The sequence below is a fragment of the Aotus nancymaae genome, unplaced genomic scaffold (assembly GCF_030222135.1).
Source record: "Aotus nancymaae isolate 86718 unplaced genomic scaffold, 86718_ANA_hifiasm-v0.15.2.pri h1tg000021l, whole genome shotgun sequence".
NCBI lineage: Eukaryota > Metazoa > Chordata > Mammalia > Primates > Aotidae > Aotus > Aotus nancymaae.
Genome location: NW_026988433.1, coordinates 20,994,787 through 21,021,318, shown reverse-complemented (window position 1 = coordinate 21,021,318; position 26,532 = coordinate 20,994,787). Strand labels below are relative to the sequence as shown.

Sequence of the window (26,532 nt, the reverse complement as noted above, 5' to 3'; positions counted from 1 at the left end):
GGCTCCCAGGGAGGCTGGGCTGGCCCCACTTCCAGGTTTGCCTCCTTGGGTAGCTTCAAGCCAATCCTGGGGCCCAGCAGGAGGGGGATGAGGGCCTGGGAACCTGGGAGAAGTTCTTGGAGGGGAAAAGGGGAGACAGCTGCTGGACAGCGCATGTGCAAAACTGCTTATGGGTTTGTCTGCCGAGCAAATTATTCCGTTTTTTTTTTTTTCACCATTTTTCTGCATTTAAAAGTTGGAAAGATTTGAAGCATTCTGGATTTTCAGCTTGTTTTAGGATATGAGAAGGTACCTAACTGCAGGCCTGGATGGGTGGGTCCTGCGCTGCCCAATTCCTCGCTGAGGGCTAGGTTTTGGCACGTGGGGCTCCTGTTCACTGTTCTCCCTTCACGCAGGGCCTGGCAGCCCCAGTTCCAAACAGAGAAGGGCTAGCGTGTCCCCACTTGGGATATGGCCAGGGGAGGGCAGTACCTGCTGTGCCATCTGGGGGGGCGATCTTCATGGGGTATGGGGGCACGTGGGCAGTGTCGGGGCCCCCGTCTTTACAGGGGCAGGTGAACGGGATGCGCTCCTGGTTGCAGGCAAACTTGATGAACTTGCACAGCTCCTCCTGAGTGAACATCTCCAGGGCCCCCCAGAAGAACTCGATGTGTTGGTCCGTCTCCATCAGCCCCACCTGGTACATGGTGTGGGCCTGGGGAGGAGAGGCCCAGGTGTCAGGAGCCCCAGAGCCCCACCTACCCAGTGCCTCCCCCGCCCTGGGGTCTGCAGGCTGGGCCCAATCCCAGGGCAGAGCGCAGCGTGTGAGCTGTGAGCACAGGGAGATGACGATACAGGTCTGTGGCAAGGACAGAGCTGAGACCAGCCACTGCTGATGTCTGCTGCAGGAGCTGAGGGTGACAGGGAGGCAGGCCTGGGGCGCCTACCTTGAGGAACTCGAGGTTGATGTAGGGGAGGCCGCAGGTGCGCAGCTCCATCTCCAGCGGGCTGAGCGTGGTTAGCAGCTGCAGGGGGATGATAGAGCCCAGGCCAGCCCGCACAGCTGTCACGCACTCCATGTTCTGCAGCTCCCGAAGCCGCAGGCTCCGGATGGCTGCCGCGTAGATGTCCTTGTTCTCCCACCTGCCCGGGTGAGGGGCACAGGTGAGGGAGAATGCTGCCAAAGAGGCTGGGTCTGGGGGGCCACACCCACTCAGCCAGAGGTCCCAGATTCCCTCAGGAGAGGCCTAGGCCCAGCCGCCCTGGTCATCCCAGTCCTCTCCCCTGCCTCTGGTGTCACCACCTCAGAGCTGCTGTTTTCTTAGTAAGCTCCTTTTGCTGAGGACCCTCTTCCTTGGCACCCACTATCCTGCCTCATCTCCCTCCTCTGGTGAAATCCACCTGTCACCTGACCTAGGTCCTTGTGCCATTGCCCAGGAACAGATGCTGCTGTCCCACCTTGGCTGGCCGGGCCAGCTCCCGCCACGCGCACACACTCACGCCACAAGGATGTGCCGGCCCCGGCTGCACAGCTCCACCTCCTCGCCCGTCATGGTCAGGTAGGTGAACCTGCAGCAGGGCTTGTTGGGACTGTCAGGGCTCTCGGTGGCCAGGTGCTGGGAGGCAATCTCGGCGCACAGGGCCTCCAGCTCAGTCTCGTCATTGATCTGGAGGGTGGAGGCAGAGAGAGGCTCATTATGAGGTGCTGGGAGGTGGAACCCTGATCTCCAGAGGTGGCTGGGCAAACCCCAAGCGCAGCTGGTGGGGTCTACCTTTGGTTGTGTGAATGGGCACGTGACACAGGTTTGGCCAATCAGAACCTACCATCAGTTCAGGGCCAGGGTGTGTGATCTAGACCGGGCTAATGAGACCCAAATTCCAGGCCTTTTCCCATGACTGTTTGGAGGCAGCGGTCCTCTCTCACTGGCAGGGACCGACTGTATAATCCTTTACTGCTGGAGGCCATCTCTGCCCACGTGCTTGGAAGGACTGCCTGAGACTAATTATGCTTTTGGTTTTTTTTTTTGGGATGGAGTTTCACTCTTGTTGCCCAGACTAGAGTGCAGTGGTGTGATCTTCACTCACTCTGCCTCTCGGGTTCAAACGATTCTCCTGCCTCAGCTTCCCGAGCAGCTGGGACTACAAGTGTGTGCCACCACACCAGCTACTTTTTGTATTTTTGTAGTAGGGATGGGGTTTCACCATGTTGGCCAGGCTGGTCTTGAACTCCTGACCTCAGATTATCTGCCCATCTCGGAGTTACAGGTGTGAGCCTCCATGCCTGGACTTTTTCTTTCTTTCTTTCTTTCTTTTTTTTTTTTTAGCAATCTGGATCAGAGGCCTGAGACCAATAACAGATGATACTGTTTGAATACCAATATTGGTTTGAAGACCAATACCAGATGACACCTGGATTTGGCCCTGCCTGAAGTCAAACCCATCATGGTTTTTAAGAGCAAATAATTTTAAACAATTTTTTCTAAAGCTGATTGGAGTTGGGATTTCTGTACTTTGCCACCAGACAGCCCTCTTTGTCCTGTCTGTGGAGATGTACAGGGTACTCCCTCTCCTCATCTGGCAACCAGGATCAGGGTCTAGGGGAAACTGATTCGCACTGTGCTTGTTGGGCTACCGGGGAGACGACAGGGTCAGACCCAAAGGAGTCTGCAGCTCGGGGACAGTGACAGGTGGGCGTTTGGGTCTAAGCCTGGACTCTCCTTTGTAGCAAACTTCCTACCTCTCCGCCGCAGACACTCCACCGACACAAGTCGAGAGCATTTCTTCCTGGTACACGCCCCCTACACCATGTGGTTCTGCACCCCATACCCTCTGGGGCCCTGGTCATCCCTGTAGCCAGAAGCCTCAGCTGGCCTGTCTGCTGGGACCCTGCCTCACATCCCCTGCTGCCCCAGCCTGCACTGTCCCCCTGAGCCCCAGGAGGACTCCTTGGAGGAGTGCAGGAGACGCATAAACCCCCAGTCCACTGTGGGTGTTCTTCCACCCTTTAGATAATGCCTCATCATCCCTGTTTCTGTTGAGAAGCCACTGGCATCTAGGACTCTGGCTCTGCTATTGTCTTACACTGGCTTCCCTGAGTGATGCAAGGGACAATGGCAGAGACCTGAACAGGCAGTGCCTCAGTCGGCCATGGAGTATTCTGCCGGCAAAGGCAGAAGCAGCTGGCACCTCCTTCACCTGAGGCCCAGGAGAGAGCAGCCTTTGCCAGACCTCAAGCATGATGTCCACTCTCATGGCCTTGAGGGGCACTGGATGGGAGGTCGCTCTCCACACTCAGCCAGAATGGCTCTTTCAGCTGCGGGTGTGTGGTGCTGGAGAGCCTGGGAGTCAGAGCAGGCAGCCCTGGGCTCCTGGTGGCTCTGCTCCCTGCTAGCTCTGAGGGCTGGGGCAAGTCACTTCCCTTATTAGCCTCACTTTCCTCCTGGCCTTGTGATGACAGAATAAAGCCCTCTGCCCTCCACCACACAGGAGACAAGCCTGGACACTCCCTGAGGACAGGGCGAGAATCCAGAGCCTGGCTGGCCCATGACAGGGCCTCAGTGATGGTCACTGAATGAACAGAGGGACTGTGGACCCCATCCCCCTGTAGGGGGGCGCTGGGCAGACAGCACCATGCTCTCAACATCTGTGCATGGCCTAAGCGTGCCCTGGACAGGCAGGAAGGGCTCCATCCTGATGCCTCCCACTTGGTTGACCCCAAATGGTCCTAGGGCTGACTCCTGCGCTCTGAGGCTCTGAAACAACTCTTAACCTGCACACTATTGCCGTTCCCCCAGTGCCTGTTCACTCAGATCCAGGAGCCCCTGCCGATGGCCAGGCGACGGGCACCAATGTGGGAGGGCCAGCAGGGCTGGTCATATCACTTTCAGTCTCTGCTGCCAGCAGGGAGGGAGGCCAGAGGCCTCTGTTCTCATGAGACACATCTTCCCGGCAGATGGCTCAAACTGCTAAGGTCCTCTGGGGGAATCCCAACCCAGCCTTAGCAGGGAGCTCAGGTCTACATGGAGGCCTAAGTGAGGTGGTGGAGAGGCCCCCCAGGAGAATTGCACCTTGCACTCACGTTCTCAAACTTCTTGACGTAATTGTAGGTGAGGATGTCAGCTTCCTGCAGGTCTTGCTCAGGGTCCAGGGGCTCGCCCACCAGCGTCTTCCAGAAAGAGGGCAGGAGGTCCAGGGGCAGCGGGACGTCTGCCCGAATCGCAATCCCCAGCAGCTGCCCCAGGAAGTGCAGCAGCTGCTCCTCCCCATAGGTGATGGGGCTTGGGGTCAGGATATACTTGCCCTGGAAGTGGAGGTGAACATGAGGTGACCTGGGCGTGAGCCGCTGTGCCTACCAGGAAACATGCGTTTCAGGCCACCACACCCTGTGGCAGGCAGGACAGAAGTCACTGCAAGCTCCCAGAGCTTGCCCAGCCAGTGTGGCAAGAACCTGTCCCCACAGACTGGGAGGGTTTCTGAAAATGTTTAGCTCTGATGAGACACACACCCCTGCCACCCCCAGCCACTGTGCCAGGACTTGAGTTCAGGGGCATGGGGCCTCCACCCGGGCTCCGCCTACCTTGTTCTTATTGACAGCCGAGCTGGGGCACAGCAGCAGCAGCGACAGCGAGGAGCTCTGCAGCTCCTTACACACCTGCCACAGGAAGTGCCGGAAAGAGCCGCCTGCAGGACAGATGAGACACATGGGCACCTTGGGCGTCCCAGGGGGAGGCGGCACCGTTCCCTTCCTCTCACCTACTGGCCAGAGCAGCCACTCCTTCCACAGCCTGTCTGTTGCTGTGGCGGGTGGGAATAAGCTGCCCCAGGCCCGGGAGGCCTCAGTCCAATCCTGCTCTTCACTCACTAGCAGGGCCACCCAGGGATACCATGGAGGGAAAGATGTCCCAGAGGCTCAGTCTCCCATTTGTCAAATGGGAGAGTGACTGTACCCATCCCGCAGGCCATTCGAGGATTCGGTGAGGTCACTGCAGGTCCTCACGCAGGCCACCTCTCACAGCTGCAAGCCTGCCTGAGTTGTGGACTTGTTTAGTCCATGTCTGTCCCCCTAGGCCAGGCTGAGGGCAGGGCCACCTGTTTCACTCAGCACTGCCTCCCCCACTGCCCAGGCTCCTGTTTGTCCAATGAATGCGTAAGAAATGGACAAACGTGTGAACGTGCAAAGGGCAACGGTAACTGCTCAATTCCTCTCCTGCCGCCATTCAAGACGGGCCTTTGGTTTCCTTGCAAATCTTCTCCCCTGCCCTTCCCTGTGTGTTCTATCGGTACCCTAAGGTCAGGGAGCTCTGAGCACAGCTGTGCCCATACCCTGTGCCCATACCCTGCTTGGTCCGAACCATGTGAAAACCCAGTATGGAGGCCCAGTGCAGGGGCAGATGGCAGGCCTGGCCCTCACCTCTGCTTCAAGGAGAAGCAGGCGAGTCCTGACTGCCGGCTCCTGGAAGGCCAGGGGGCTGGCTGGACCCTGGAACCCCAGTTGGCTGCCTGGCCTTGGGAAGTGACTTGGCTTTCTGGAGTCTCAGTCTCCCTATGTGTAGGATGGGTCAGGGCTGGCGCTGTGGGCACGTTTGCTGCTGTGGGGAGGATAAGGTGTTGAGTGTGAGTCTGGGCTTTCAGTGAACCAGAGCTGTTCTCAGAGAGGCCTGGGAGACCTGTTCTCAGAGAGGCCCATCCCATAGGATGCCAGGTCCCCTGTGTGGGAGGCAGCTGCGTTCCCGTGGGGTAGATCAGAGGAAAGAGGAGAAGGAGCTGGGTGGGGGCTCCCTCCTGCCCGGATAGCCTTTCCTGCAGTGTGCCAGCTGCGGAGAAACGAGGTTTCTTCTCCATCCGCAGTGGAAACATGTCCTGAATGTCTGGGGCGAAGCAGGAGAGGGTCATGAGGCAGCGCACACTCAGTTGCCAGTCCTCATCCCTGCAGAGTGCGATGACACCAGGTGCCATCTTAACCAAGGGCTCCCCAACACCCTGCCAATCAGCACGGCAGGTGCCCTGAGCAAAAGCACCATCCCCAAGCCCAGGAGGGACTGGCTGAGGCTCCCACGGGGCTGGTCTGGAGGACGTGGGCGTGAGGCCACTCTGGGTGCAGACCTGGCTTCTGCAGAGCAGGTGCTGAGGACGTGGCTTTTACTCTTGGAAATTGAGGTCTTGGGCAGCTGGGGCTAAGGCTGGACACTAAACACACCTCCTCCATCAGGGAGCCCAGCAGGCCGTGACTTACTGGTGCCGTGGACCTCCTCTCCAGTGAAGCGGATGTTAAAGGCATATGTGGGGTCGCCGCCGCTGGCCAGCTTGACACAGAGCTGAGACGACGGCACCGAGGCCAGCTGCCGGGCAGCCTGGCAGAAGTAGGAGTTTTCAGAAGCTCTGATTTCCCCTAGAAAGTGAGATGAGTTGATCAAAGCACCCCTCCGTGGCTGCCCTCTGCCGTTCCCCTGAAGGCAGACTCCAGGCCTAGCAGGCCTGTGCCTGTCCTGGGAGCCCCGCTCCCTCACTTGGTCCCCTGCACCTTCTCTGCCCTTAGACCCTTCCCCTGAAGACAGACTCTGGGCCTAGCAGGCCTGTGCCTGTCCTGGGAGCCCCGCTCCCTCGCTCGGTCCCCTGTGCCTTCTCTGCCCTTAGAACACCTTAGAGCCTTTTGTGTCTTAGCACTCGTGGCTCCCTCTGCTGGACCCACTCCCCTGGGCTCCCAGTGCTTGGCCCCATCTCATCTTCTAGAGGCTTCCATCTGCCTCTCAGGGAGGTCCTCACTGTTCCCCACCTGCCGCCCAACTCCTCTCTCATTTCTTCTGCATGTGTCCCTTCTGTCTGTCTATATGCTGTGGCAGAGACTCTGGGGAGCCTCCCCAATGCCCTTTTCTTTGATGCCAGAATCCCCATTTTTGGCAGGCACGTGGCTGATCAGAGCAAAGCCTGCCCTGCCTGACCCTGTGCAGCTGGCGGGCCCCAGGAAGCCAAGCTCTTTCTGCTATGCCCCTTCCCCTGCTGCCTGGAATGAGCTCCTGAGGGGACCTTCCAGCAGGAAGCCACACACCGGGATGCTCCAGCAGAACAACAGGAAGAACTGCAGCACCAGCCCTGGACCCCCTTCTTCTAGAAGCTTCTTTTGGGTTCCAGAAATCTGCTAGTGTGTTTAGGCACTGCTATTTTGCATTTTTTGGTCTCTGCAGCCAACCCCACCTCCCACAATTTCCAGTGGGTCCAAGGTGATCTCAGGCGCTGCATGGTCCGCTGTCCGCTGCACGGTGGCATTCAGCACTCGATTCATCACCGTCACCTTCGTGTCGTAGAAGATTAGCCCTAAGGAGAGGAACGTAGGAGAGAGCTGGGTGGGGCTGTGTCCCTTCCCTCCCAGTCCCCCTAGAACTCTCTTCAGTCCCTAGGTGTGGCACTCTCAGGGTCCCTGATGGCAGCACAGCTGGGTCCTGATGGTGGAGGGCGGTGTGTCAGCCTCCACCCAGCAGCTAGGCGCCATTTACCCTTTGTCAGGAGACACCTGATTTCTAGAAACAATACAACAAGCTAGAGTTGCAAAACAGAATGTAGAAAATGATACCTATTTTTAATTTAAAAAAAAACAAAAAGCTCTGTATGTGTGCGCACATGCATCTATTTGCATGTGAAGAGAAAAGTCTGGAAGGATAGATACTCATCTGTTAACAATGTCACCTCTGGCATGTAGGGATTTGGAGGGCAGATAGTGAACAGACCTTCATATATTTTGAATTAATTTAAAAACCTTAAAATAATGTGATTTTTCAGAGCATATGCTACTTTTATAATTAAAGTAACTTCCCTTGGGCGGACCTGTTGCTCCAGAGGAGCCCTGCCTGCTAGATGAAAGTTGGGGTGAGGTGTCTCCTGGGGAGCTGTCCAAGGATCCTGCCCATGGATTCTGGCCCTGGCATGCTGCAGGTCACCTTTCTCTTTCTGCAGGGCCAGGATGGGCACAGGCACTGACCTTTGGCCTCCTTCAGGAGGGCGGCGATGCTATGGGTGTACATGGGTGTCTGGCGCAGCTCCACCAGGGGCAGGAAGAAGGTCTCCAGCGTGGTGTTGAGGGACTGCAGCAGGGCAAAGCGCAGGCGCAGGCTCTCGATGGGCACGTCTGCAGGGCATGGGAGCAGTCAGGCTGAGATCTCGGCCCAGATCGGCTGAGATGCCTGACTCATAGGCAACACAGGGGGTCCCTATCACTGGGACCGGGATTGGTGGATTTTTTTACTTGGGACCCTGGGGATGTTGTCAGTGAGTGAGCAGCCCCTGATGTGCCTGTGCCTATGCCAAGCAGACACAAAGCGGGAGGCCCTGGCTGGCCAGATGGAGATGCTGGTTCTTAAGGAGTCCAAGGCCCCCTCATCTACCTTCAGGGCCATACCAGGGCTGTGCACGATATCATTCTTTGTGCCATTTTTGCAACCTCCTATATCATTGTTTTTTGAAATAATGATATAGGAGGTTGCAAAAATGGCACAAAGAGTCCTGTGTACATTTAGCCCAGTGTCCCCAATGGTGACATCATAACAAAGCCAGGAAACTGCCACTGGCATGCTGCGCTTCAACCCTTCACTCTTCACAGTCTGCTGTGACAGACGGAAGTCAGGGACAACCTCTCACCCACCTTTACCTCCTTGGCACCCAGGAGAGAGCAAGGGCCTGGTACGAGTGTACTGAGCTGCTTGCCAACACCTTGTAAGTGGGGGACATCTGGGAACTAACAGTTTATTTTTTGTGTGCAATCCTAGTTTTTAATAAAAACATGGTGTTCCCTGTTATGAAGGCTAACATCTCTACTACAAGTTATCGGACTATAAACACTTCTCACGCCCCATGGTAGCCTGGCCTCAGTGGGGCCTCCAGGCAGGGGCCTGGGCATTCCCCCCAAGCCTGTGCATTTCCTTATCTGCTACCTGGCTTTGTCATGGGCATTAAAAAAGGCCCCAGACTAAGTAGGCCACAGTCCCGGATCCCTGCCTTTCTCTCCCTGCTTCATCAGCCCCCTCTTCCTTGGACACCTGGTGTGTAGCAGGTGTTCATAAGTGTTTGTTCGATGGACATCTAAATGAATCTAGCCCTTCTAAACACCCCGTCATGGGGCATGCTGGCAGCAGGAAGGGCACAGGCACAGGGCCACATACTCAGCAGACAGGCCACTCTGGGATCAGCAGCATCTGCGGGGTCCAGGTACACCTCATGGGGATGGAGCCGTGCAGGTGTGATGGCAAGGTGGCGGCATAGCTGGTTGATGTACTGCACGAGCGCCACATCCATCTCCAGGGTCCACTTTCTTGAGGCCTTCTGTGCGTGTCGGACATCGATGCAGGCGCACCTGGGGGTGGGGACCGGGGAGAAGGGCAAGGTGAGGTGGGGTGCACTGGGTGACTGTTAGATTTCTCTTACAGAGCCCTGTCCTCAGCTCCTGCAGCACATTCAGAAGATGGCCTCACCTTCCAGGATGTTTCTTGGTGCCTGGACAGCTCCTCATGGGGAAAGTGCTTTCAAAAGAAGCAAGCCAAGCACACTGGCAGGAGTGGGAATGGTGCACACTTCTGGGAGGTGGCGCCAGGCACCCACCCATGCTTCATTACTGTGCATGGGCAGTTCACAATAGCATCAGCCTGCAGCGTGTCACAAGACTTGCTTTTTTGCCCTTAGAGACAAAATCTTGCTCTGTTGCCTGGGCTGGAGTGCAGTGGGGCAATCATAGCTCACTGTAGCCTTGAACTCCTGTACTCAAGTGATCCTCCCGCCGCAGCTTCCCCAGTAGCTGGGACCACCAGTGAGAGTCACAACGCTTGCCTAATTTTTAAAATTTTGTAGAGATGGGGTCTTGTTGTGTTGCTCAGGCTGTTCTTGAAATCCTGGGCTCAAGCCATCCTTCTGCCTCAGCTCCCCAAGTGCTAGCATTACAGGCGTGAGCCACTGTGCCTGGCCAGTCACAAGAATTCAATGAGAGGATGCCTGTGAAGCACACAGCATGGTGCCTAGCACGTTCCAAATCCACAAGAATTGTCAGCTGCTGGTGTCACTGACATCATTCGCCTTTTCCCAGCAAGCCCATTCCAGAATTCACCTGTGGAGCTCTTAGAACAGATGGGCCAACATATGCTTCTGAGGGCACTGCTGCAGGGGCATGTTACTGCAGCAGTGTCAGACACAACCCAACTGTCCATCGATAGGGGATTAGCTGAATTAATTACACTGCACCTAACAATGCGATGCTAGGAAGCCATGAAAATGATCAAGTTGACTAATATGGGAGGATGTGGACAAATTTTTAAAAAGCAGATTGCAGGCCAGTCAGGGTGGCTCATGCTTGTAATCCCAGCATTTTGGGAGGCTGAGGCGGGCAGATCCCTTGAGGCTAAGAATTTGAGACGAGCCTGAGCAGCAGTAAAACTCCATTTCTACAAAAAAACCAAAAACAACACAGAAAAACCAACCAACCAACCAGCCACAAAAATTAGCTGGGCACAGTGTTGTGTGCCTGTGGTCCCAGCTCCCAGGGGAGCTGAGGTGAGAGAATGACCCAAACCCAGGAGGTTGAGGCTGCAGTGAGCTGTGACTGTGTCACTGTGCTTCAGCCTGGATGACAGTCAGACCCTGTTTCAAAAGAAAAAAAGCAGATTGCAGGACAGTGTATCTTGTCTAATCCCACATCAGTGGGACTGAAAAAATCTACTTCCAGAAAAACGTTGGGTGAAATATTCTCTGAAGCATCACACAGTAATGCCGTGGGCACAGAATACTGGACATGGCCTTCTGGGTCTGTACACACTGTGAGGTTTTCAGAAAGGGTGCATGTCCTTATTCCACAAATATTGGGCTATTAACCCAAGAAAGGCAGGTGGGCAGATGCCTGGCAGAGCCACTAATTCTAGAGCCTGTGGCACCCTGAGTGGGCCACTGTCATATTGAGAACATTACCCTGGGGGCTGGGGGGAAGGGGGCGGCATCAGGTGTTTCCTTCCTACAGGCCACCTCTGTCCCATCCAAGGAGTGCTCAAAGACAGATCTAGCCTCTTTCAGAAGGGGGTCCTCCGTGGCTCTCTAGGCTGAATGATATAAGCAGAAGCCTTTGGCTTCCTTTAGAAAAGTCCATGGTGAGGCAGGATGTGTCAGGCCATCGCCACTGCCCCAGAAGGCCCCTATGAATGTGGCCTTTTTTTGGGTATTTTTTTTTTTTTTTTGAGACAGAGTCTTGCTCTGTCGCCAGGCTGGAGTGCAGTGGCGCGATCTTGGTTCACTGCAACCTCCACCTCTTGGTTCAAGCGATTCTTCTGCCTCAGCCTCCCGAGTAGCTGGGACCACAGGTGCATGCCACCACGCCCGGCTAATTTTTGTATTTTTCGTAGAGAGGGGGTTTCACCATGTTGGCTAGGATGGTCTCAATCTCTTGACCTTGTGATCCGCCCACCTCGGCCTCCCAAAGTGCTGGGATTACAAGCGTGAGCCACCACGCCCAGCCTTATTGGGTATTTTTTTGTTTTTTGGGACAGGGTCTCACTCTGTCACCCAGGCTGGAGTGCAGTGGCATGATCTCGGCTGACTGAAGACCTTGGGCCCTGGGCTCAAGTGATCTTCCCTCCTCAGCCCTCCAAGTAGCTGGGATTACAGGTGCATGTCACCATGCCTGGCTAATTTTTGTATTTTTAACAGAGACAGGGTTTTGCCATGCTGCCCAGGCTGGTCTTGAACTCCTGGACTCAAGTGATCCACCCACTTTGGCCTCCCATAGTGCTGGGATTACAGGTGTGAGCCACTGCACTCAGCCTGAGTGTGCCTGTCTAGAGATTACAAATGCATCACTTCAGAATCAATTTGCAGCCCAATTTATTCCCTTTCCACTTAGAATGCAGCTTCTAGTCCAAAATAGGTGATTCTACTTTTCAACAAAACCCCCAAAGTCATCCCAGTTCCTGATTTCTAAAACAAATTCAGAAAACTTGTCCCTGCCACCATAGTGCAAGATCTATTCACGGACTGACCCTGAGCCTTCAACGATGGTATAAAATGCTGGCACCAAGCAGAAGAGCATTTCTCAATTCTGAAAATGGATTTTTTAAGAGTATGTTTTTGGTAGCCATTTTTTCTTTTTTTTTTTTTTAAGATGGAGTTTTGCTCTTGTTGCCCAGGCTGGAGTGCAGTGGCGCCATCTTGGCCCATCACAACCTCCAGCTCCTGGGTTCAAGCGATTCTCCTGCTTCAGCTTCCTAAGTAGCTGAGATTACAGGCATGTGCCACCACACCCTGCTAATTTTGTATTTTTAGTAGAGACGGGACTTCTCCATGTTGGTCAGGCTGGTCTCAAACTCCCAACCTCAGGTTATCTGCCTGCCTTGGCCTCCCAAAATGCTGGGATTATAAGTGTGAGCCACTTCACCTGGCTTTTTTTTTTTTTTTTTCAGAGGAAGTTTCACTCTTGTTGCCCAGGCTGGAGTGCAATGGCACAGTCTCGGCTTGGCTCACCACAACTTCCACCTCCTGAGTTCAAGCAATTCTGCCTCAGCCTCCTGAGTAGCTGGGATTACAGGCATGCGTCACCACACTTGGCTAATTTTTGTATTTTTAGTAGAGATGGGGTTTCGCTGTGTTGGTCAGGTTGGTCTTGAACTCCTGACCTCAGGTGATACACCTGCCTTGGCCTCCCAAAGTACTGGTTTATAGGCATGAGCCACTGCACCTGAGCTTGGTAGCCACTTTCTTTTTTCTTTGTTTCGAGATGAAGTCTTGCTCTGTCACCCAGGCTGGAGTGCAGTGGTGTGACCTCGGCTCACTGCAATCTCCACTTCCCAGGTTCAAGCTCCTGCCTCAGCCTCCTGAGTACCTGGGACTCCAGGCGCACACCACCGGGCCTAGCTAATTTCTGTATTTTTTTTTTAGAGATGGGGTTTCACTATGTTGTCCAGGCTGGTCTCCAATTCCTGAACTTATGATCTGCCTGCCTCAGCTTCCCCAAGTGCTGTGATCACAGGTGTGAGCTACCGTATCTGGCCTGGTAGCCATTTTCATTGATTGATGCCAGGGGTACTTCATGTGGACAAGGCTGAGTAGGGTAGGGGTGTATGTGTGCGTGCGTGCATGCTCGCAAGTCAGAGGGAGGGCATGGCAGGGTGATTTCTGGACTGAGTGGGATTCACTTACAGCTAGAAAGGGGAAACCATATTTAGCCCTGGAGTCCTGGTGAGTTGTGGCCTAGCTGTGCCCCTGCCTGGGAAGGAGGGAGGGCAATGGAGACTCAAGGCAAAGTGTGACTTTGAGGACAAGGTTCTTTGGGGTAAGAAACTATCTCTTATGGGACTGAACTGTGTCCTCCCAGTCCCCTAGCAGATACGTATGTTGAAGCCCTAATCCCCAGTGTGACTGTATTTGGAGACAGGGCCTTTGAAGAGGTGATTAAGGTTAAAGAGGTCATTAACATGGGCCCCTAATCAGACAGGACTGGTGTCTTTGTAAGAAGAGGAGAGTAGGACACAGATAGGTACTGAGGGAAGACCCCATGAAGGGACCTTGAGAAGGTGGCAGTCCGGGAGCCAAGGAGAGCAGCCCCAGGAGAAACCAGCGCTGCCAACACCTTGATCTGGGCCTTCCAGCCTCCAGAACTGAGAGAGAACACGTTTCTGTTGTTGAAGCCACCCAGTGTGTGGTGTCCTGTCACAGGAGCCTGAGCTGACCAGCAGAGTCCCCAAGTCAGGCATGTGGGAAAAAAGAAAAACCAAAAAAGGCAGGTTTGTTTAAAAATGGGTTAAAAAACCCATTTAGCACTTAGGAAAAAACTCAGAAAGAAATTAATAACTCAGAAAGCATTATCAACAGGGGAGATGGACCAGCTCCCCAGAAATTATGCTTTTGGCTGAAACAATTTCTGTGCAAGGTGACAACTGGGTTGAGGGTAACCCTCTTACCTCTCAAAATGAAGATCATAACCGCAGGACAAGATCGCCCTCCAGACGCTGCGGATGTCTTGCTTGGCTCGGTCAATAACAAATTTGTGAAATCCTTCCAGCGTCAGGTATTTTTCCTCAGGGACTGGTGGAAAGGGTTCAGTGTGAGGAATCTGGCAAGACCTGTGCACATCGCGTGCCTCCAATGCATGTGCTCTCGCCACAGCCTCTCCCTCCCGGCCCAAACCACCTAATTCCCCTCTCCCTCCTGTAACTCTGGAGACTGTCATTTGCCATTGCAACCCACTGTGCACAGGATACTCATAAGCCCTCATGTGCCCAGGCCCCCAACCGTACCCCCTCAACTGGCTGTAGTTTCCCCACGTCCCCTCTTTCTATGAATCTCAGAAACATCCCCGACTGACAAAGCAATTTTCCAGACAACAGAATAGCTTTCTCTAATGCTGCCTGGCCTTTCTGGAAGCTTATATTCTACTGCCCCAGCACGGGCCACTAGCTTAGACCAGTGCCTTCTAGAAGAAAGTGTCCACACAGATTTCCCAATCTTCACTTTTCAGTCACAATCATCTATTCTTCATCCTTGGTGTGTAGTGTTTCTGGAACTGCTATTTTACCTCCTCAAGTTCATGGTCATCAAAGATGGCATCCAGGGGCGATCCCTAGCCAGGAATACTTCCCAGCATCTCTGGAAATGCTGCCTTGCCTCATACCCCAGGGAACCCATGGCCTAGAGCAAGGGCCATCCCAGTGGGAGAGCAGCCAGTTGGGAAAAGCAGAGGCCTGCTCCTGGGAGGCTGCCCAGTCTCCAGGGTGGAAGCAGGTCCCCGCCCGCTCCAGGTCCCACCTGCTCATTCACCTTCTTGTTTTTTGGTAGGTGACTTTTCTGGGTCCTTTTCATCTGGTTTGCTCTTTTCTGGTGACTTTGGCTTCACAGTTGGCTTCTTCTCACTTAAGGCAGTCCTGCTGTAAACCAAAGCACTGGAATTAGACTAACGCACTTTCACACCTCCTCCCGATAGGAAATACACAGTCTAGTACAGGCATTCATTCTTGTCCCCTCCTCCAGCTGAGGGCTTAGACAGGGCTGGGTTCAATACCACCTTTGTTCTGAGTGAGAAAAGTTTACTGAGCAAATTACAAGGACAAATTCCTGCCTTAAATTGTGACAAATCTTGTAGAGACTCTTTTCAAACACTCTACATATTTTAGAGCTACATTGTTCAATAAGGTAGTCACTAGCCAGATGTAGCTACCTAAGGTTAAATTAATTAAAATTAAATATAATCAGAAATTCAGTTCCTGTTTACCCTTGCCGCAATGCAAATGCCCCATAGCCAGTTGTGGCTAGGGGCTGCTGTACTCAACAGCACAGACAGACACAGCACTGATTTCCACCAACACAGACAGTACTACAGGATGGCGCTGAGTGAAGGACGCCATTTCTACCTAATGAATTAATTTTTAAAATCCTTTGTTTTTCTGGTTAAACAATTCCTCTAGAGACTCTTACTAGGTAATACTTTGCTATCAAGTAGCAGAATGGTCTGAGCCATTTTCTAAAGAATATTCTATTAAATTTATATGCACATCCACACGTGAAATGTTATGTAGCTATTTTTTAAAGGAATGGGGAATTCTTTTTGTACTAGTCTGAAATGATCACCAAAATTAGTATTAAATAAAAATTGCAAGGTGTGGACATGGTGTATGGTACCCAGCACTGGGCATATGAGTAGAATTGCTTGTGTATTTACAGAAAGGGTTCTTCTGAAAGGCTGGAGAAGCAAACTTGCAGGCTCAGGGAGGGAACTTCAAGGCTTAAGAATGGTCGAGTGGCTTTTCACTGCATGTGCTTTCAAATTTTCTACCATTTTAGTCATTCAAAACTTAAGAAAATAATACATAGGCATAAATCAAAGGTCATGTACTTAAAAGTAGTTGTTATGCATGGGGCAATTTAATTTTTTCCAATAGGCACTATGCATTTTTTTTTTTTTTTGAGGCAGGGTCTCGTTCTGTCATCCAGGCTGGACTGGAGAGCAGCAGTATGATTATGACTCATTGCAGCCTTGACCTTTGGGGCTCAAGCCAACCTGCTGCTTCAGCTTCTTGAGTAGCTGGGACCACAGGTGCACGTCATCACAGTCGGCAATTTTTTTTTAATATTGTTTTGTAGAGCTGGGGTTTTGCCATGTTGCCCGGGTTAGTCTTGAACTCCTAGGCTTAAGGCATTATGCATTTTCTAATCTTCCTACAATAACTATGCATTGTTTGTGGGACAAAAAGAAGTAGGATTTAAAAAAAATTTCTGTACATTTTAGATGTTGTCTTCATTTAGATGGGTCGGCTTTCCAGCCTGCATGGTCAGGATTTGACCGCACCTGTGGATAAAATGAAACTCTGATGCTCAGCTGATGGAGCTGAGGACTGAGAAACGCATTCAGCAGAAAGGGCCCAGACACCCACCAGGCGCCGTGGCTCCCGCCTATAACCTCAGCATTTTGGGAGGCCAATGCAGGCCCATCGCTTGAGCCCAGGAGTTCGAGACCAACCTGGCCAACATGGTGAAACCCCATCTGACACAATATAAATGAAGAAAAAAAGAAAAAGAAAAAAAGAAACCCCATCTAGACAGAAAAATTTTCAAAATTAGCCAGGTGAGGTGTCATGTGCCTGTAGCCCCAGCTACTCAGGAGGCTGAGTGGGGAGGATTGCTTGAGCCTGGGAGGTTAAGGCTGCAGTGAGCTATGACCGGGCCGCTGCACTCTAGCCTAGGTGACAAAGCATGACAAAAAAAGCCTGAAACCAGGCTCCTCCAGAGGAGCTGCTGCCCCCCAGGCTCCTGCTTGGAGGCTGCCTCCACATCTGCCCACAGCCAGGCTGCCCAGACTCCTTGGGGCACATACCTGACGCTGTTGAGCACGGCCTTGTCCTTGGCGGGCGGTTTGGTGATGGGCCGCTTGGTGCTGACCACCTTCACGGGGTGCTGCTCCTTCCCGGCCTTGCTGTACTTACTCTTGTCAAACTTGGGCTTTGGCACGCCGTACTTCCTCAGGATCTGTGGAGCACAGAGGCGGGGAGGAGGCTCTCAGGTCCGCCTTGCGGAGCACCTGAGGCCTGGCCTGGGCACAGTGGGGACAGGCAGCTACCTGGGTGAGCTGATCCTCCAGCACCTTTTTTGGAGGCCGGACATTGGTGAAGAAGAGGTGGAGGAGGTTGCCTGGGGTCTGGGAGTTGATCTGCTCTTTGCTAAGATAAATGTCAGAGACTCTGATGGGCTTCGCTGGTGTCAGGCTCAGCGTCTGCTCTGAATGGGCACAGCTCTTAAATATTTCCGTCAGAACCTCTCTGGCCCCCGGCACCAGCTTCTCCCCTGTTGGACGGAGAGGGGGCAAAACAATTCTGCTGTGAACATGCATCGGGACAAGCCCTGCGAGCATTCTGTTTCCAAACACTAAAAGGGGCAGTGGATGGACACTAGTGGAATGGCGAGCTGCCCACCAAAGCCTGGCTCCCTCTCTGGGCACACCCCCAGCACATGCTCAGACTTGCTTGCCATCAGGGGCGGCCCTGCAACCGGGGTCACTGTGGGATGTGAGCTACCTCGGGGCCAGGCTGCTGTCCTCTGCACTTGGCCCCTACCTGGCTGCTCAGGGAGGACAGGCCCCTCCCTGAGGGTGGGTATACCTCAGTGCTCACCCTAACTCTTATATCTGCAGGGAATTAACTTCCACTGGACTTGAGCCATTGTCCTCTTGGGGCTATTTATCATAGCAGTTTAGCCTAGAATAATCCCAGAGAATAGATAGCCTAGAATAATCCCAGAGAATAGATAGCCAGCAAGTATTTTTAGTGGGAAGTGCAACTTGTTAAACAGGTGATTGTAGTCTTAGGAAATGTGCTTCAAAATTGGTATGACAAGCAGGTGAAAGTTTTCTGAGATACAAGAAAACTGTCCAGGAGCATCAGAAAAAATATTTTTTTGTCCCCAAACAAGCACTCCAGAAGCTGCTCTCGCCTTTCCTAAGGGCCAGTCATGAACCCATCTGCATGGTCTCAGGAATCACTCCCTTCTGGCAGCCTAGGCCCCTCATTCCCTCTGGCCACTCCCTCTCATGGGGAGTCTGGCCAAGGCCAGGCCCAGCTGTGGCAACTCCAGCACATCTGGGCTGAAGGTGGGACAGGCAGGTGCATGGAAGAGAGGGGCTCAGCCCTCAGCTGACACAGCTTAAAACCCTCACATGAGGCCAGGTGCAGTAACTCACACCTGTAATCCCAGCACTTTGGGAGGCTGAAGCAGGTGGCTCACTTGAGGTCAGGAGTTCAAGTCTAGCCTGGCCAACATGGTGAAAACCCCTCTCTACTAAAAATACAAAAATTTGCCGAGCATGGTGGTGTGCGACTGTAGTCCCAGCTACTCAGGAGGCTGACATAGGAGAATTGCTTGAACCTGGGAGGTGGAGGTTGCAGTCAGCTGAGATAGTGCCACTGCACTCTAGCCTGGGAGACTGGACTCTGAGCAAGACTCTGTCTAAAAAATAAACAAATAAAATAAAATAAATGTTAAAAAAAACCCTCCATGATGAGCAAAATATTTACAGTGCTGTGCTGACCCATTTCGGAGCCTGAGGAAGAGGAAAAGATCAGTAATGCTGATCCTATCATTTTTTTTTTTTTTTTGAGGCGGAGTTTCGCTCGTTACCCAGACTGGAGTGCAATGGCTGCGATCTTGGCTCACCGCAACCTCCGCCTCCTGGGTTCAGGCGATTCTCCTGCCTCAGCCTCCCGAGTAGCTGGGATTACAGGCGCGCGCCACCATGCCCAGCTAATTTTTTGTATTTTTAGTAGAGACGGGGTTTCACCTTCTTGACCAGGATGGTGTCGATCTCTTGACCTCGTGATCCACCCGCCTCAGCCTCCCAAGGTGCTGGGATTATAGGCGTGAGCCACCGCGCCCAGCCTGATCCTATCTTTATTTAAAATGTTAACACTGCTGATCATGAATACTTTACATTAATTACGACTTTAAAAAAAACTGCACTAGAATATTATTTATCTTACTGACTGAGTTTTTTGGAGCCCCATTAAATTGCATACCTAAGACCTCATTTACCTCACCCTGATCCCATCTCTGAGGGAACATTTACAGATTTCATGATTGGGTAATTTTTTTTTTTTCAGACAGGGTCTTGCTCTGTTACCCAGGTTGGAGTGCAGTGGTGTGATCTCAGCTCACCGCAGCCTCCGACTCCTGGGTTCAGGTGATCTTCCCACCTTAGCCTCCTGAATAGCTGGGACTACAGGCACACACCACCATGGCCGGCTTATTTTAATTTTTGTAGACACAGAGTCTCACTATGTTGCCCAGGCTGGTCTCAAATCCTTGGCTCAAGCAATCCTTCTGCCTTGCCGTCCCAAAGTGCTGGGATTATAGGCATGAGCCACTGTACCCAGCCTGGGGTAATAATTTTAAACAACAAAACCTCTACTCAATATTACATTTTTGGGCTCGGTGCAATGGTTCATACCTGTAATCCCAGCACTTTGGGAGCCCGAGGTGGGCAGATCACTTGAGGTCAGGAGTTTGAGACCAGCCTGGCCAACATGATGAAATCCCGCCTCTACGAAAAATACAAAAATTAGCTGGGTATGGCGGCATGCACCTGTAATCCCAGTTACTGGGGATGCTGAGGCTGGATAATTGCTTGAACCTGGGAGATGGAGGTTGCAATGAGCTGAGATCTCACCACTACATTCCAGCCTGGACGACAGAGAGAGACTCCGTCCCCTCCCCACCAAAAAATTACATTTTTCTACTTCATAAACACAGAACAACATACCAACTCCACGATGAAATTTCAAACATTAAAGAATTAGATTAACGCCGGTGTGGTGGCTCATGCCTGTGGTCCCAGAACTTTGGGAGGCCAAGGCTGGAGGATTGCTTGAGCCTAGGAGTTTGAGACCAGCCTGGGCAACATAGGAAGACCCTCTCTGTATGAATAATAAATATTTTTTTTATAAAAGAAAAACATTTTAAAAAGAAAAAAGGAATAAAAATAGAAAGAAAAGAGGAATTAAAAAAAATTAGTGAGGAAACAGAGTCTGCTCCACAAAAGAGCCACCAAAATGGCAAAAGCTGGCAAATGGGACTTCAGAGAGAAAAGGGCTGGAACCGTTTCTTCCCCAAGAGTCAGTTTTACAAGGGAGAGGCATGAGCTGTTCTCAAGCATATGACCAAATAATTACCAGCAATGTTCTAGCTGCATAGGACAGAACCAGATAAATACACTTGCACTTGAACCAGGGGAAGCCTGGCTACACAAAAAGGAAAAAATGACTCGAATACAAGCCCACATTCAAGCCTGTTGCAGGTGGCATAAAGCCACCCCTGGTAGCCTGTCCAGCTGGAATGCAGCAGGCAGGGGCTGCCCCCATGGCCTTCAGTGTCCTGACAGCTGGGAGAGGGTAGGAACATTCTTTTCACATCATACAAAGACGCATACAATCAACACCCACTGGCCAACAATGGAGTCTCTTATCCCATCTCCCCAACACTCTCTGAATCATTTTCAAAATCTGCAACCCAGGAGTAGCTGCCAAGATCCTCTTTAATGCAAGATGTTAAAAATAGAGGACACTGGCCTTTTGGCGAGAACCGCCACCTTCCAGTAATTCGCCAAAATGACAAACACAAAGGGAAAGAGGAGAGGCACTCGATACATGTTCTCTAGGCCTTTTAGAAAACAGGGAGTTGTTCCTTTGGCCACGTATATGCGCATCTATAAGAAAGGTGCTATTGTAGACATCAAGGGAATGGGTACTGTTCAAAAAGGAATGCCCCACAAATGTTATCATGGCAAAACTGGAAGAGTCTACAATGTTACCCAGCATGCTGTTGGCATTGTTGTAAACAAACAAGTTAAGGGCAAGATTCTTGCCAAGAGAATCAATGTGCGTACTGAGCACATCAAGCACTCTAAGAGCCGAGATAGCTTCCTAAAACGTGTGAAGGAAAATGATCAGAAAAAGAAGTCAAAGAGAAAGGTACCTGGGTTCAACTGAAGTGCCAGCCTGCTCCACCCAGAGAAGCACACTTTGTGAGAACCAATGGGAAGGAGCCTGAGCTGCTGGAACCTATTCCCTATGAATTCATGGCATAATAGGTGTTAAAAAAAATAGGGGACACTGGGGAGGGGAGGAATTTTAATACAGTTTTTTTTCTGTGAGTCTAAAATTGCTCCACAAAAAGTCTACAGATAAAAAAAAAATCCAGAACCCACCTTTAATTGACTTATCATTGAAATAATCTTCTAACCCTGGACTCCCTTGAGTATCAAAGAGACTCTGATTTACTACAGACACGGTTAGAATCTCTTCCGTTGACATTTCCATCAGTTCATCTTCACCATCCAAACTTGACAAACCAATCAAATCATTATTGTTAAATAAACTTGCTCGAATTTTCTCAACTTTGGCTCGGGATCTTATCTGTGTGAATAGAGAACAGGGTCAGGATTTGAGTAGCGTGACCAGCCATTCAGTGTGATTGAACTTCTCCCTCCCACCTCTTCCTGGCAACTCTCTATTGGTCTGGAGAGATGTAAGAGCTGCCGGACTTGGGTGAGCTGGACTTCCTGGGGAACTTTCTCCCACAGGCCAGCCAACAACAGCGACTTTCAGCAAACAACTCAACCTGAAATCTCTGTCGCTAAACCCCGGCCAGGTCTATGGCTTTACTCTGATTCCCAGGGAGTAAAAATCCATGCCTGGCTCTGAGGAAGTCCCCACAAAGGAGGACGATGGATTCAAAGAAGTGATTCTAGGAAAGAAACCAACTGCTCGATCCTTGAACCATCCTTGCAGAACCTGCTGGGAGAGTAATGCATGCAAGCTCCCTATGCGTACTATTATACAAAAGTACAGAAAGGCTTTGATGCAGGATTTCTAAACAGCGAGGCCTAGGAAATACATGGGAAGTGGAAGTATGACTTGCCAGCATTCAGGTCATCTGAAACTCAGAATGGCAGGAGTCTATTCTCACAGTGCTCAGTGAACATCCCTTCTGCCAATGGCGGCACGCAAAAGAACTGAAGCCCACTCAAGAAGATACGATGGGGCTGAGTCAGAATGCACTGATGGCATCCACCCACCCAGCATGGAAGGCCAGGTCCTGAGCCCTCTGCCTCCTTTACTTTGTGACATTGGGACTTGGTATCACTCTCAGAGATGTCATCCTAAGCAGACTCACTGGTTCATTCCAAGGGCTGCCCCAGGGAGCCTCCAAGTGCTCCACCATTATCTACTAGGAAGTAACTTTGGAAGGTTTAAAGAGGCTTGGGGGATTGAAATTGGTCATGATTTAGCGGTTGTGCATGCCTGAGAGCTGTTACCTCCACGACTGCGAAGCCTTTGATGGGGCGCGCCATGAGGGGCTGGTTGTCCAGGGAAGTGACTGTGTACATGGAGCCCATGTCTGACACCGAGGCCGTCTCTGCATTGTCCAGGGGCTCACCCAGGCTGCCCAGGCTGCCCAGGCTGCCAGTGCTGCACAGGGAAATGTCTAGGCTCTCCTGGCTGGATACCACATGGGGCTCCAACAGGCCTGGAGGGATGGGCAGCTCGAGGCCGGCGGGCAGCGGATCCACAGATAGGTCACTGATAGTCTGCGAGATGCCCTGGGAGCTGCAGATGGAGGCCTGGCTGGTGGAGGCAGAGGCGCTAATGCTCATGGCGGGGGTCAGGCTGCTGGATGTGCTGACCTCCATGCTGTCTGTGGTGGGGAAGGCCAGCGTCTTCTCAGGCTCGGCTTTCCCGTCCCCACCCTCGGCCTTGTCTTTCGGCTTCTTGGGGTCTTCTTCCTGCAGTGGGATGTAGATCTCATCTTTGAAGACCCCGCCATGGGCATTGCAGGCCTTGCGGATGGCACCTCTGACCACACCCTCATCCAGGTGGGTGGGGATCCCGGAGATCACCAGCAAGCGGCTGTGGGCAGTGGGGCCCACCAGGGCCTGGCAGGCATCAGCGATGGCATCACTTGTCACTCCCAGCCCCTGTGGGTCCTTCCTGGTGAGGTGGCGGAGGATGATGAGCAGGGTGAGTGCACGGTGGAACCACAGCATGTCCTCAGGCTTGCTGCCTCCGATGCTGAGCACAGTGGGGTCCGAGTCCACTGTGCGGGAGGACTGGCGCTTGCCCGACGAGGAGGCCTTTTCCCGCTTCATCTTGACTTTCTTCCTCTTGGAGAGGAGGCTGGGACTTTGTGGGGTCTGTCCTGGGGAGGACGAGGAGGAGGAGGACGAGTCGCTGAGATTTGGGGCAGTTGCTGAGGTCACCCCACTGGCTGTGACACTCATGTTAGTAGGCAGGGTCACTTCGGCCACCGCCAGGCACCCTTCCATAAGTGCATGAAAATATGTAGAGAATCTGCCCTGGTCGCCGGCCACTGCCCCTCCAGAGCCCCCACAAGCACTGCCTGAGACCCAGTTCTGCGTCTCCTCATCGTATAGCTTGTGGAGCTCTGACTGCAAGGCCATCAGCATAGCCAGGCAGGGGTTCAGCTGGAGGGCAATGGAAGAGGACAGGCCAGCAGGGTGCCGCCTCTGCTCCAGGGAGTGCACCGTGCGCAGGAGCTCCGCCAGGAGATGGAAAACAAGCTCCTTCACGCAGGCTGCCATGTCTGTGGTCCACAGGAAGTTTCCTAAGGCAAATGAAAATAACAGCAATTACTATGCAGCACTTCCTATGTTCCAGGCACCGTTCTGAGCCTGGATTCAACCCTCATAACAACCCTGTGAACAGTGACTATGCAATTCGGTTCTTTCTTACAGATGGAGAAACAGAGGCTTGGAGATGGAGGCCTGGCTGGAGGTCACACAGCTACCAGACAGAGAGCTGGGATTCAGAGCTGGCAGGTCAGCTCCAGAGGTGACAGCACACTGAAATATTATTCCTTTTAAACTCCTGTTTTAGTCCTGAGTTTTGCCAATAAGAAAGCCTTACTTTGAGGCTGGCATATTCTTTTTTCTTTTTTTTGAAACAGGATCTTGCTCTGTCACCCAGGCTGGAGTGCAGTGGCACAATCACAGCTTACTGCAGTCTCAACCTCCTATGCTCAAGTGATACCGCAGCCTCCTAGCTGGGATTACAGGTGTGTGAGACCATGCCCAGCTGATTTTTGTATTATTATTTTTCTTTCGTAGAGACAGTTTTCATGATTTTGCCATGTTGCCCAGGCTGGTCTAGAACTCCTGGGCTCAAGTGATCCTCCCACCTCAGTCTCCCAAAGTACTGGGTTTGTAGGTGTGACCCACTGTGCCTGGCCATGAGGCTGGCATATTCTTTTTGTTTTTTTAATTAAAATTTTTTCTTTAATAATTTTTAAAGCTGCTTTTTTTTTTGTTTCTTGAGACAGTCTGTCTCTATCACCCAGGCTGGAGTGCAGTGGGGCAATCTTGGCTCAGTGCAACCTCTGCCTCCCAGTTAAACCTGAAGTAATTATCATGCTTCAGACTCCAGAGTAACTTAGATTGTAGGTGTGTGCCACGACACCCAGTTAATTTTTGTATTTTTAGCAGAGATGGAGTTTCATCATGTTGGCCAGGCTGGTTTTGAACTTCTGGCCTTAAGTGGTCCACGTGCCTCAGCTTCCCAAAGTGCTGGGATTACAGGCCTGAGCCACTGCACCTGGCCAAGGCTGGCATATTCTTTTTTTTGAGACGGAGTTTCACTCTTGTTGCCCAGGCTTGAGTGCAATGGCATGATCTTGGCTCACCATAACTTCTGCCTCCCAGGCTCAAGCGATTCTCCTGCCTCAACCTCTCAAGTAGCTGGGATTACAGGCATGTACTACCACGCCTGACTAATTTTCTGTTTTTAGTAGAGATGGGATTTCTCCATGTTGGTCAGGGTGGTCTTGAACTCCTGATCTCAGGTGATCCACCCGCCTCGGCCTCCCAAAGTGCTGGGATTACAGGTGTGAGGCACTGCACCCCGCCAGCCGGCATATTCTTTTTTTTTTTTTTTTTTTTTTTTTTTTTGGGTGGGGACACAGCCAAAGCTGGCATATTCTTAACAGAGAGTGGGCCAGAGTCCCAGTGCCTTTGACAGTGAACAGCATTCAGCTAGATTTTTGTGACAGCAACTATTTTCTTTGAATGTATGTATGTATGAATGGATGGACAGGTGGATTGATGAGTTGATTGAGATAGGGTCTCATTGTGTTGCCTTGGCTGGTCTCGAACTCCTGGGCTCAAGCCATCCTTCTACCTCAGCCTCCCAAAGTGCTGGGATTACAGGCATGAGACACCAGGCCTGGCCTGTATTTACTTTTACTGATGCCTTTTAATTATGCCAAGGGATACTAATTTTGTATTTAGAGAAGTGATGTAAAGGTTTCTTTAAAACTAAATTTAAATTTTAAAAAACGAGGTGTTGATTGCAATAAAAACTGTTAAATAAATGCTGGCTGGGTGCAGTGGCTCAATCACGCCTGTAATCCCAGCACTGGGAGGCCAAGGCAGGTGGGTCACCTGAGGTCAGGGGATTGAGACCAGCCTGGTTAACATGGTGAAACCCCGTTTCTACTAAAATACAAAAAAATTAGCCAAGTGTGGTGGCAGATGCCTGTAATCCCAGCTTCTTGGGAGGTTGGGGCAGGAGAATCACGTGAACCCGGAGGTGGAGGTTGCAGTGAGTCAAGATCGCGCTACTGCACTCCAGCCTGGGTGACAGAGCGAGACTCCATTTCAAAAAAATAAAATAAGTAAATAAGTGCTGACAGGCACAATTTGTGGATGTGGCAACAATCATATAATGGTGGCATGATAATGACTGAAGTTTGGGAAACACTGTCTAGAACCACAAGATGGACCACACATTTGTGCCAAGGTGTACCAGATGCATATCTCACATTCACATATTCATGTGACCTGGATCTCAGTGGAAAGGGAGAAAGCTCATGTATGTTAGACCTGATTAGGGATCATGAACATTTAAAGCCTGCATCCCACTGAGCCAGCTGAGCCCTCATCCTGTAAGAAAGCCTGCAGTTCACTACATCCAGATGGCTCTTGTACAGGATAAAGGATTACTGGCCAGGGGAATCCCAAGGGCCTGCTGAAGCTGACTTACTAAGTCCAGCACCTACCAACGAGGGGACCAAGCTTCCTGTTCTCTCAGGACTGACACTGCCTGTGAAATCTGGTTGGAAACAAGTTTGTGACTGTCCTGGAACATGGGCTCTCATAGAACCTTCACAGAGGACAGATGTCCATGCTCCCCTCTCTGCTGGGGCACAGTGATGGGTCTCAGATGCCAGAACTATTCATGTTACCTCGGTTGTCTTTGCTCTACCATTTAACATTTATGTAAGATGACCTTGGAGAGAATTCTTCACCAAAATTACACATGGCGGCCTATGAGCTGAAATTCATTCCCAGACAGTGTTCCCTGCTTATGCTCTCCTGATCCACTCCCTGGGTGTTTTTTATTTTTTGCAGAGATGGGGTCTGGCTCCATATCCTGAACTCAAGCTATCATCTTGCCTCAGTTTCTCAAAGTGCTGGATTACTGGTGTGAGCCACTGTGCTCGGCCCTCCTAGGCTGTATTAAAGAATTTGACTTGGTTGCCAATACT

At 51.7% G+C, this 26,532-nt stretch overlaps 1 protein-coding gene across 12 annotated transcripts in view; it reads right to left on the bottom strand.

The window, feature by feature from the left end:
- Positions 1 to 26,532, bottom strand: part of HECTD4 (HECT domain E3 ubiquitin protein ligase 4) — a 226,107-nt gene that overhangs the window by 7,830 nt on the left and 191,745 nt on the right. For 6 of the 12 annotated variants that reach the window (XM_064379807.1, XM_064379809.1, XM_064379810.1 and 3 more), the window contains exons 61-76: positions 22,289 to 23,595; positions 21,179 to 21,386; positions 19,424 to 19,516; positions 17,045 to 17,268; positions 16,802 to 16,953; positions 14,752 to 14,858; positions 13,896 to 14,019; positions 9,129 to 9,319; positions 7,952 to 8,098; positions 7,171 to 7,290; positions 6,212 to 6,367; positions 4,556 to 4,659; positions 4,058 to 4,279; positions 1,480 to 1,646; positions 927 to 1,122; positions 472 to 694 (exon numbers count right to left, since the gene is read on the bottom strand). In XM_064379807.1, the coding sequence (XP_064235877.1) occupies positions 472 to 694; positions 927 to 1,122; positions 1,480 to 1,646; positions 4,058 to 4,279; positions 4,556 to 4,659; positions 6,212 to 6,367; positions 7,171 to 7,290; positions 7,952 to 8,098; positions 9,129 to 9,319; positions 13,896 to 14,019; positions 14,752 to 14,858; positions 16,802 to 16,953; positions 17,045 to 17,268; positions 19,424 to 19,516; positions 21,179 to 21,386; positions 22,289 to 23,595 (3,741 nt within the window). Of the gene's footprint in view, positions 1 to 471; positions 695 to 926; positions 1,123 to 1,479; positions 1,647 to 4,057; positions 4,280 to 4,555; positions 4,660 to 4,686; positions 5,568 to 6,211; positions 6,368 to 7,170; positions 7,291 to 7,951; positions 8,099 to 9,128; positions 9,320 to 13,895; positions 14,020 to 14,751; positions 14,859 to 16,801; positions 16,954 to 17,044; positions 17,269 to 19,423; positions 19,517 to 21,178; positions 21,387 to 22,288; positions 23,596 to 26,532 lie in introns of those variants that run through there. The other 6 variants (XM_021675516.2, XM_064379812.1, XM_064379815.1 and 3 more) reach the window with 4 other exon arrangements.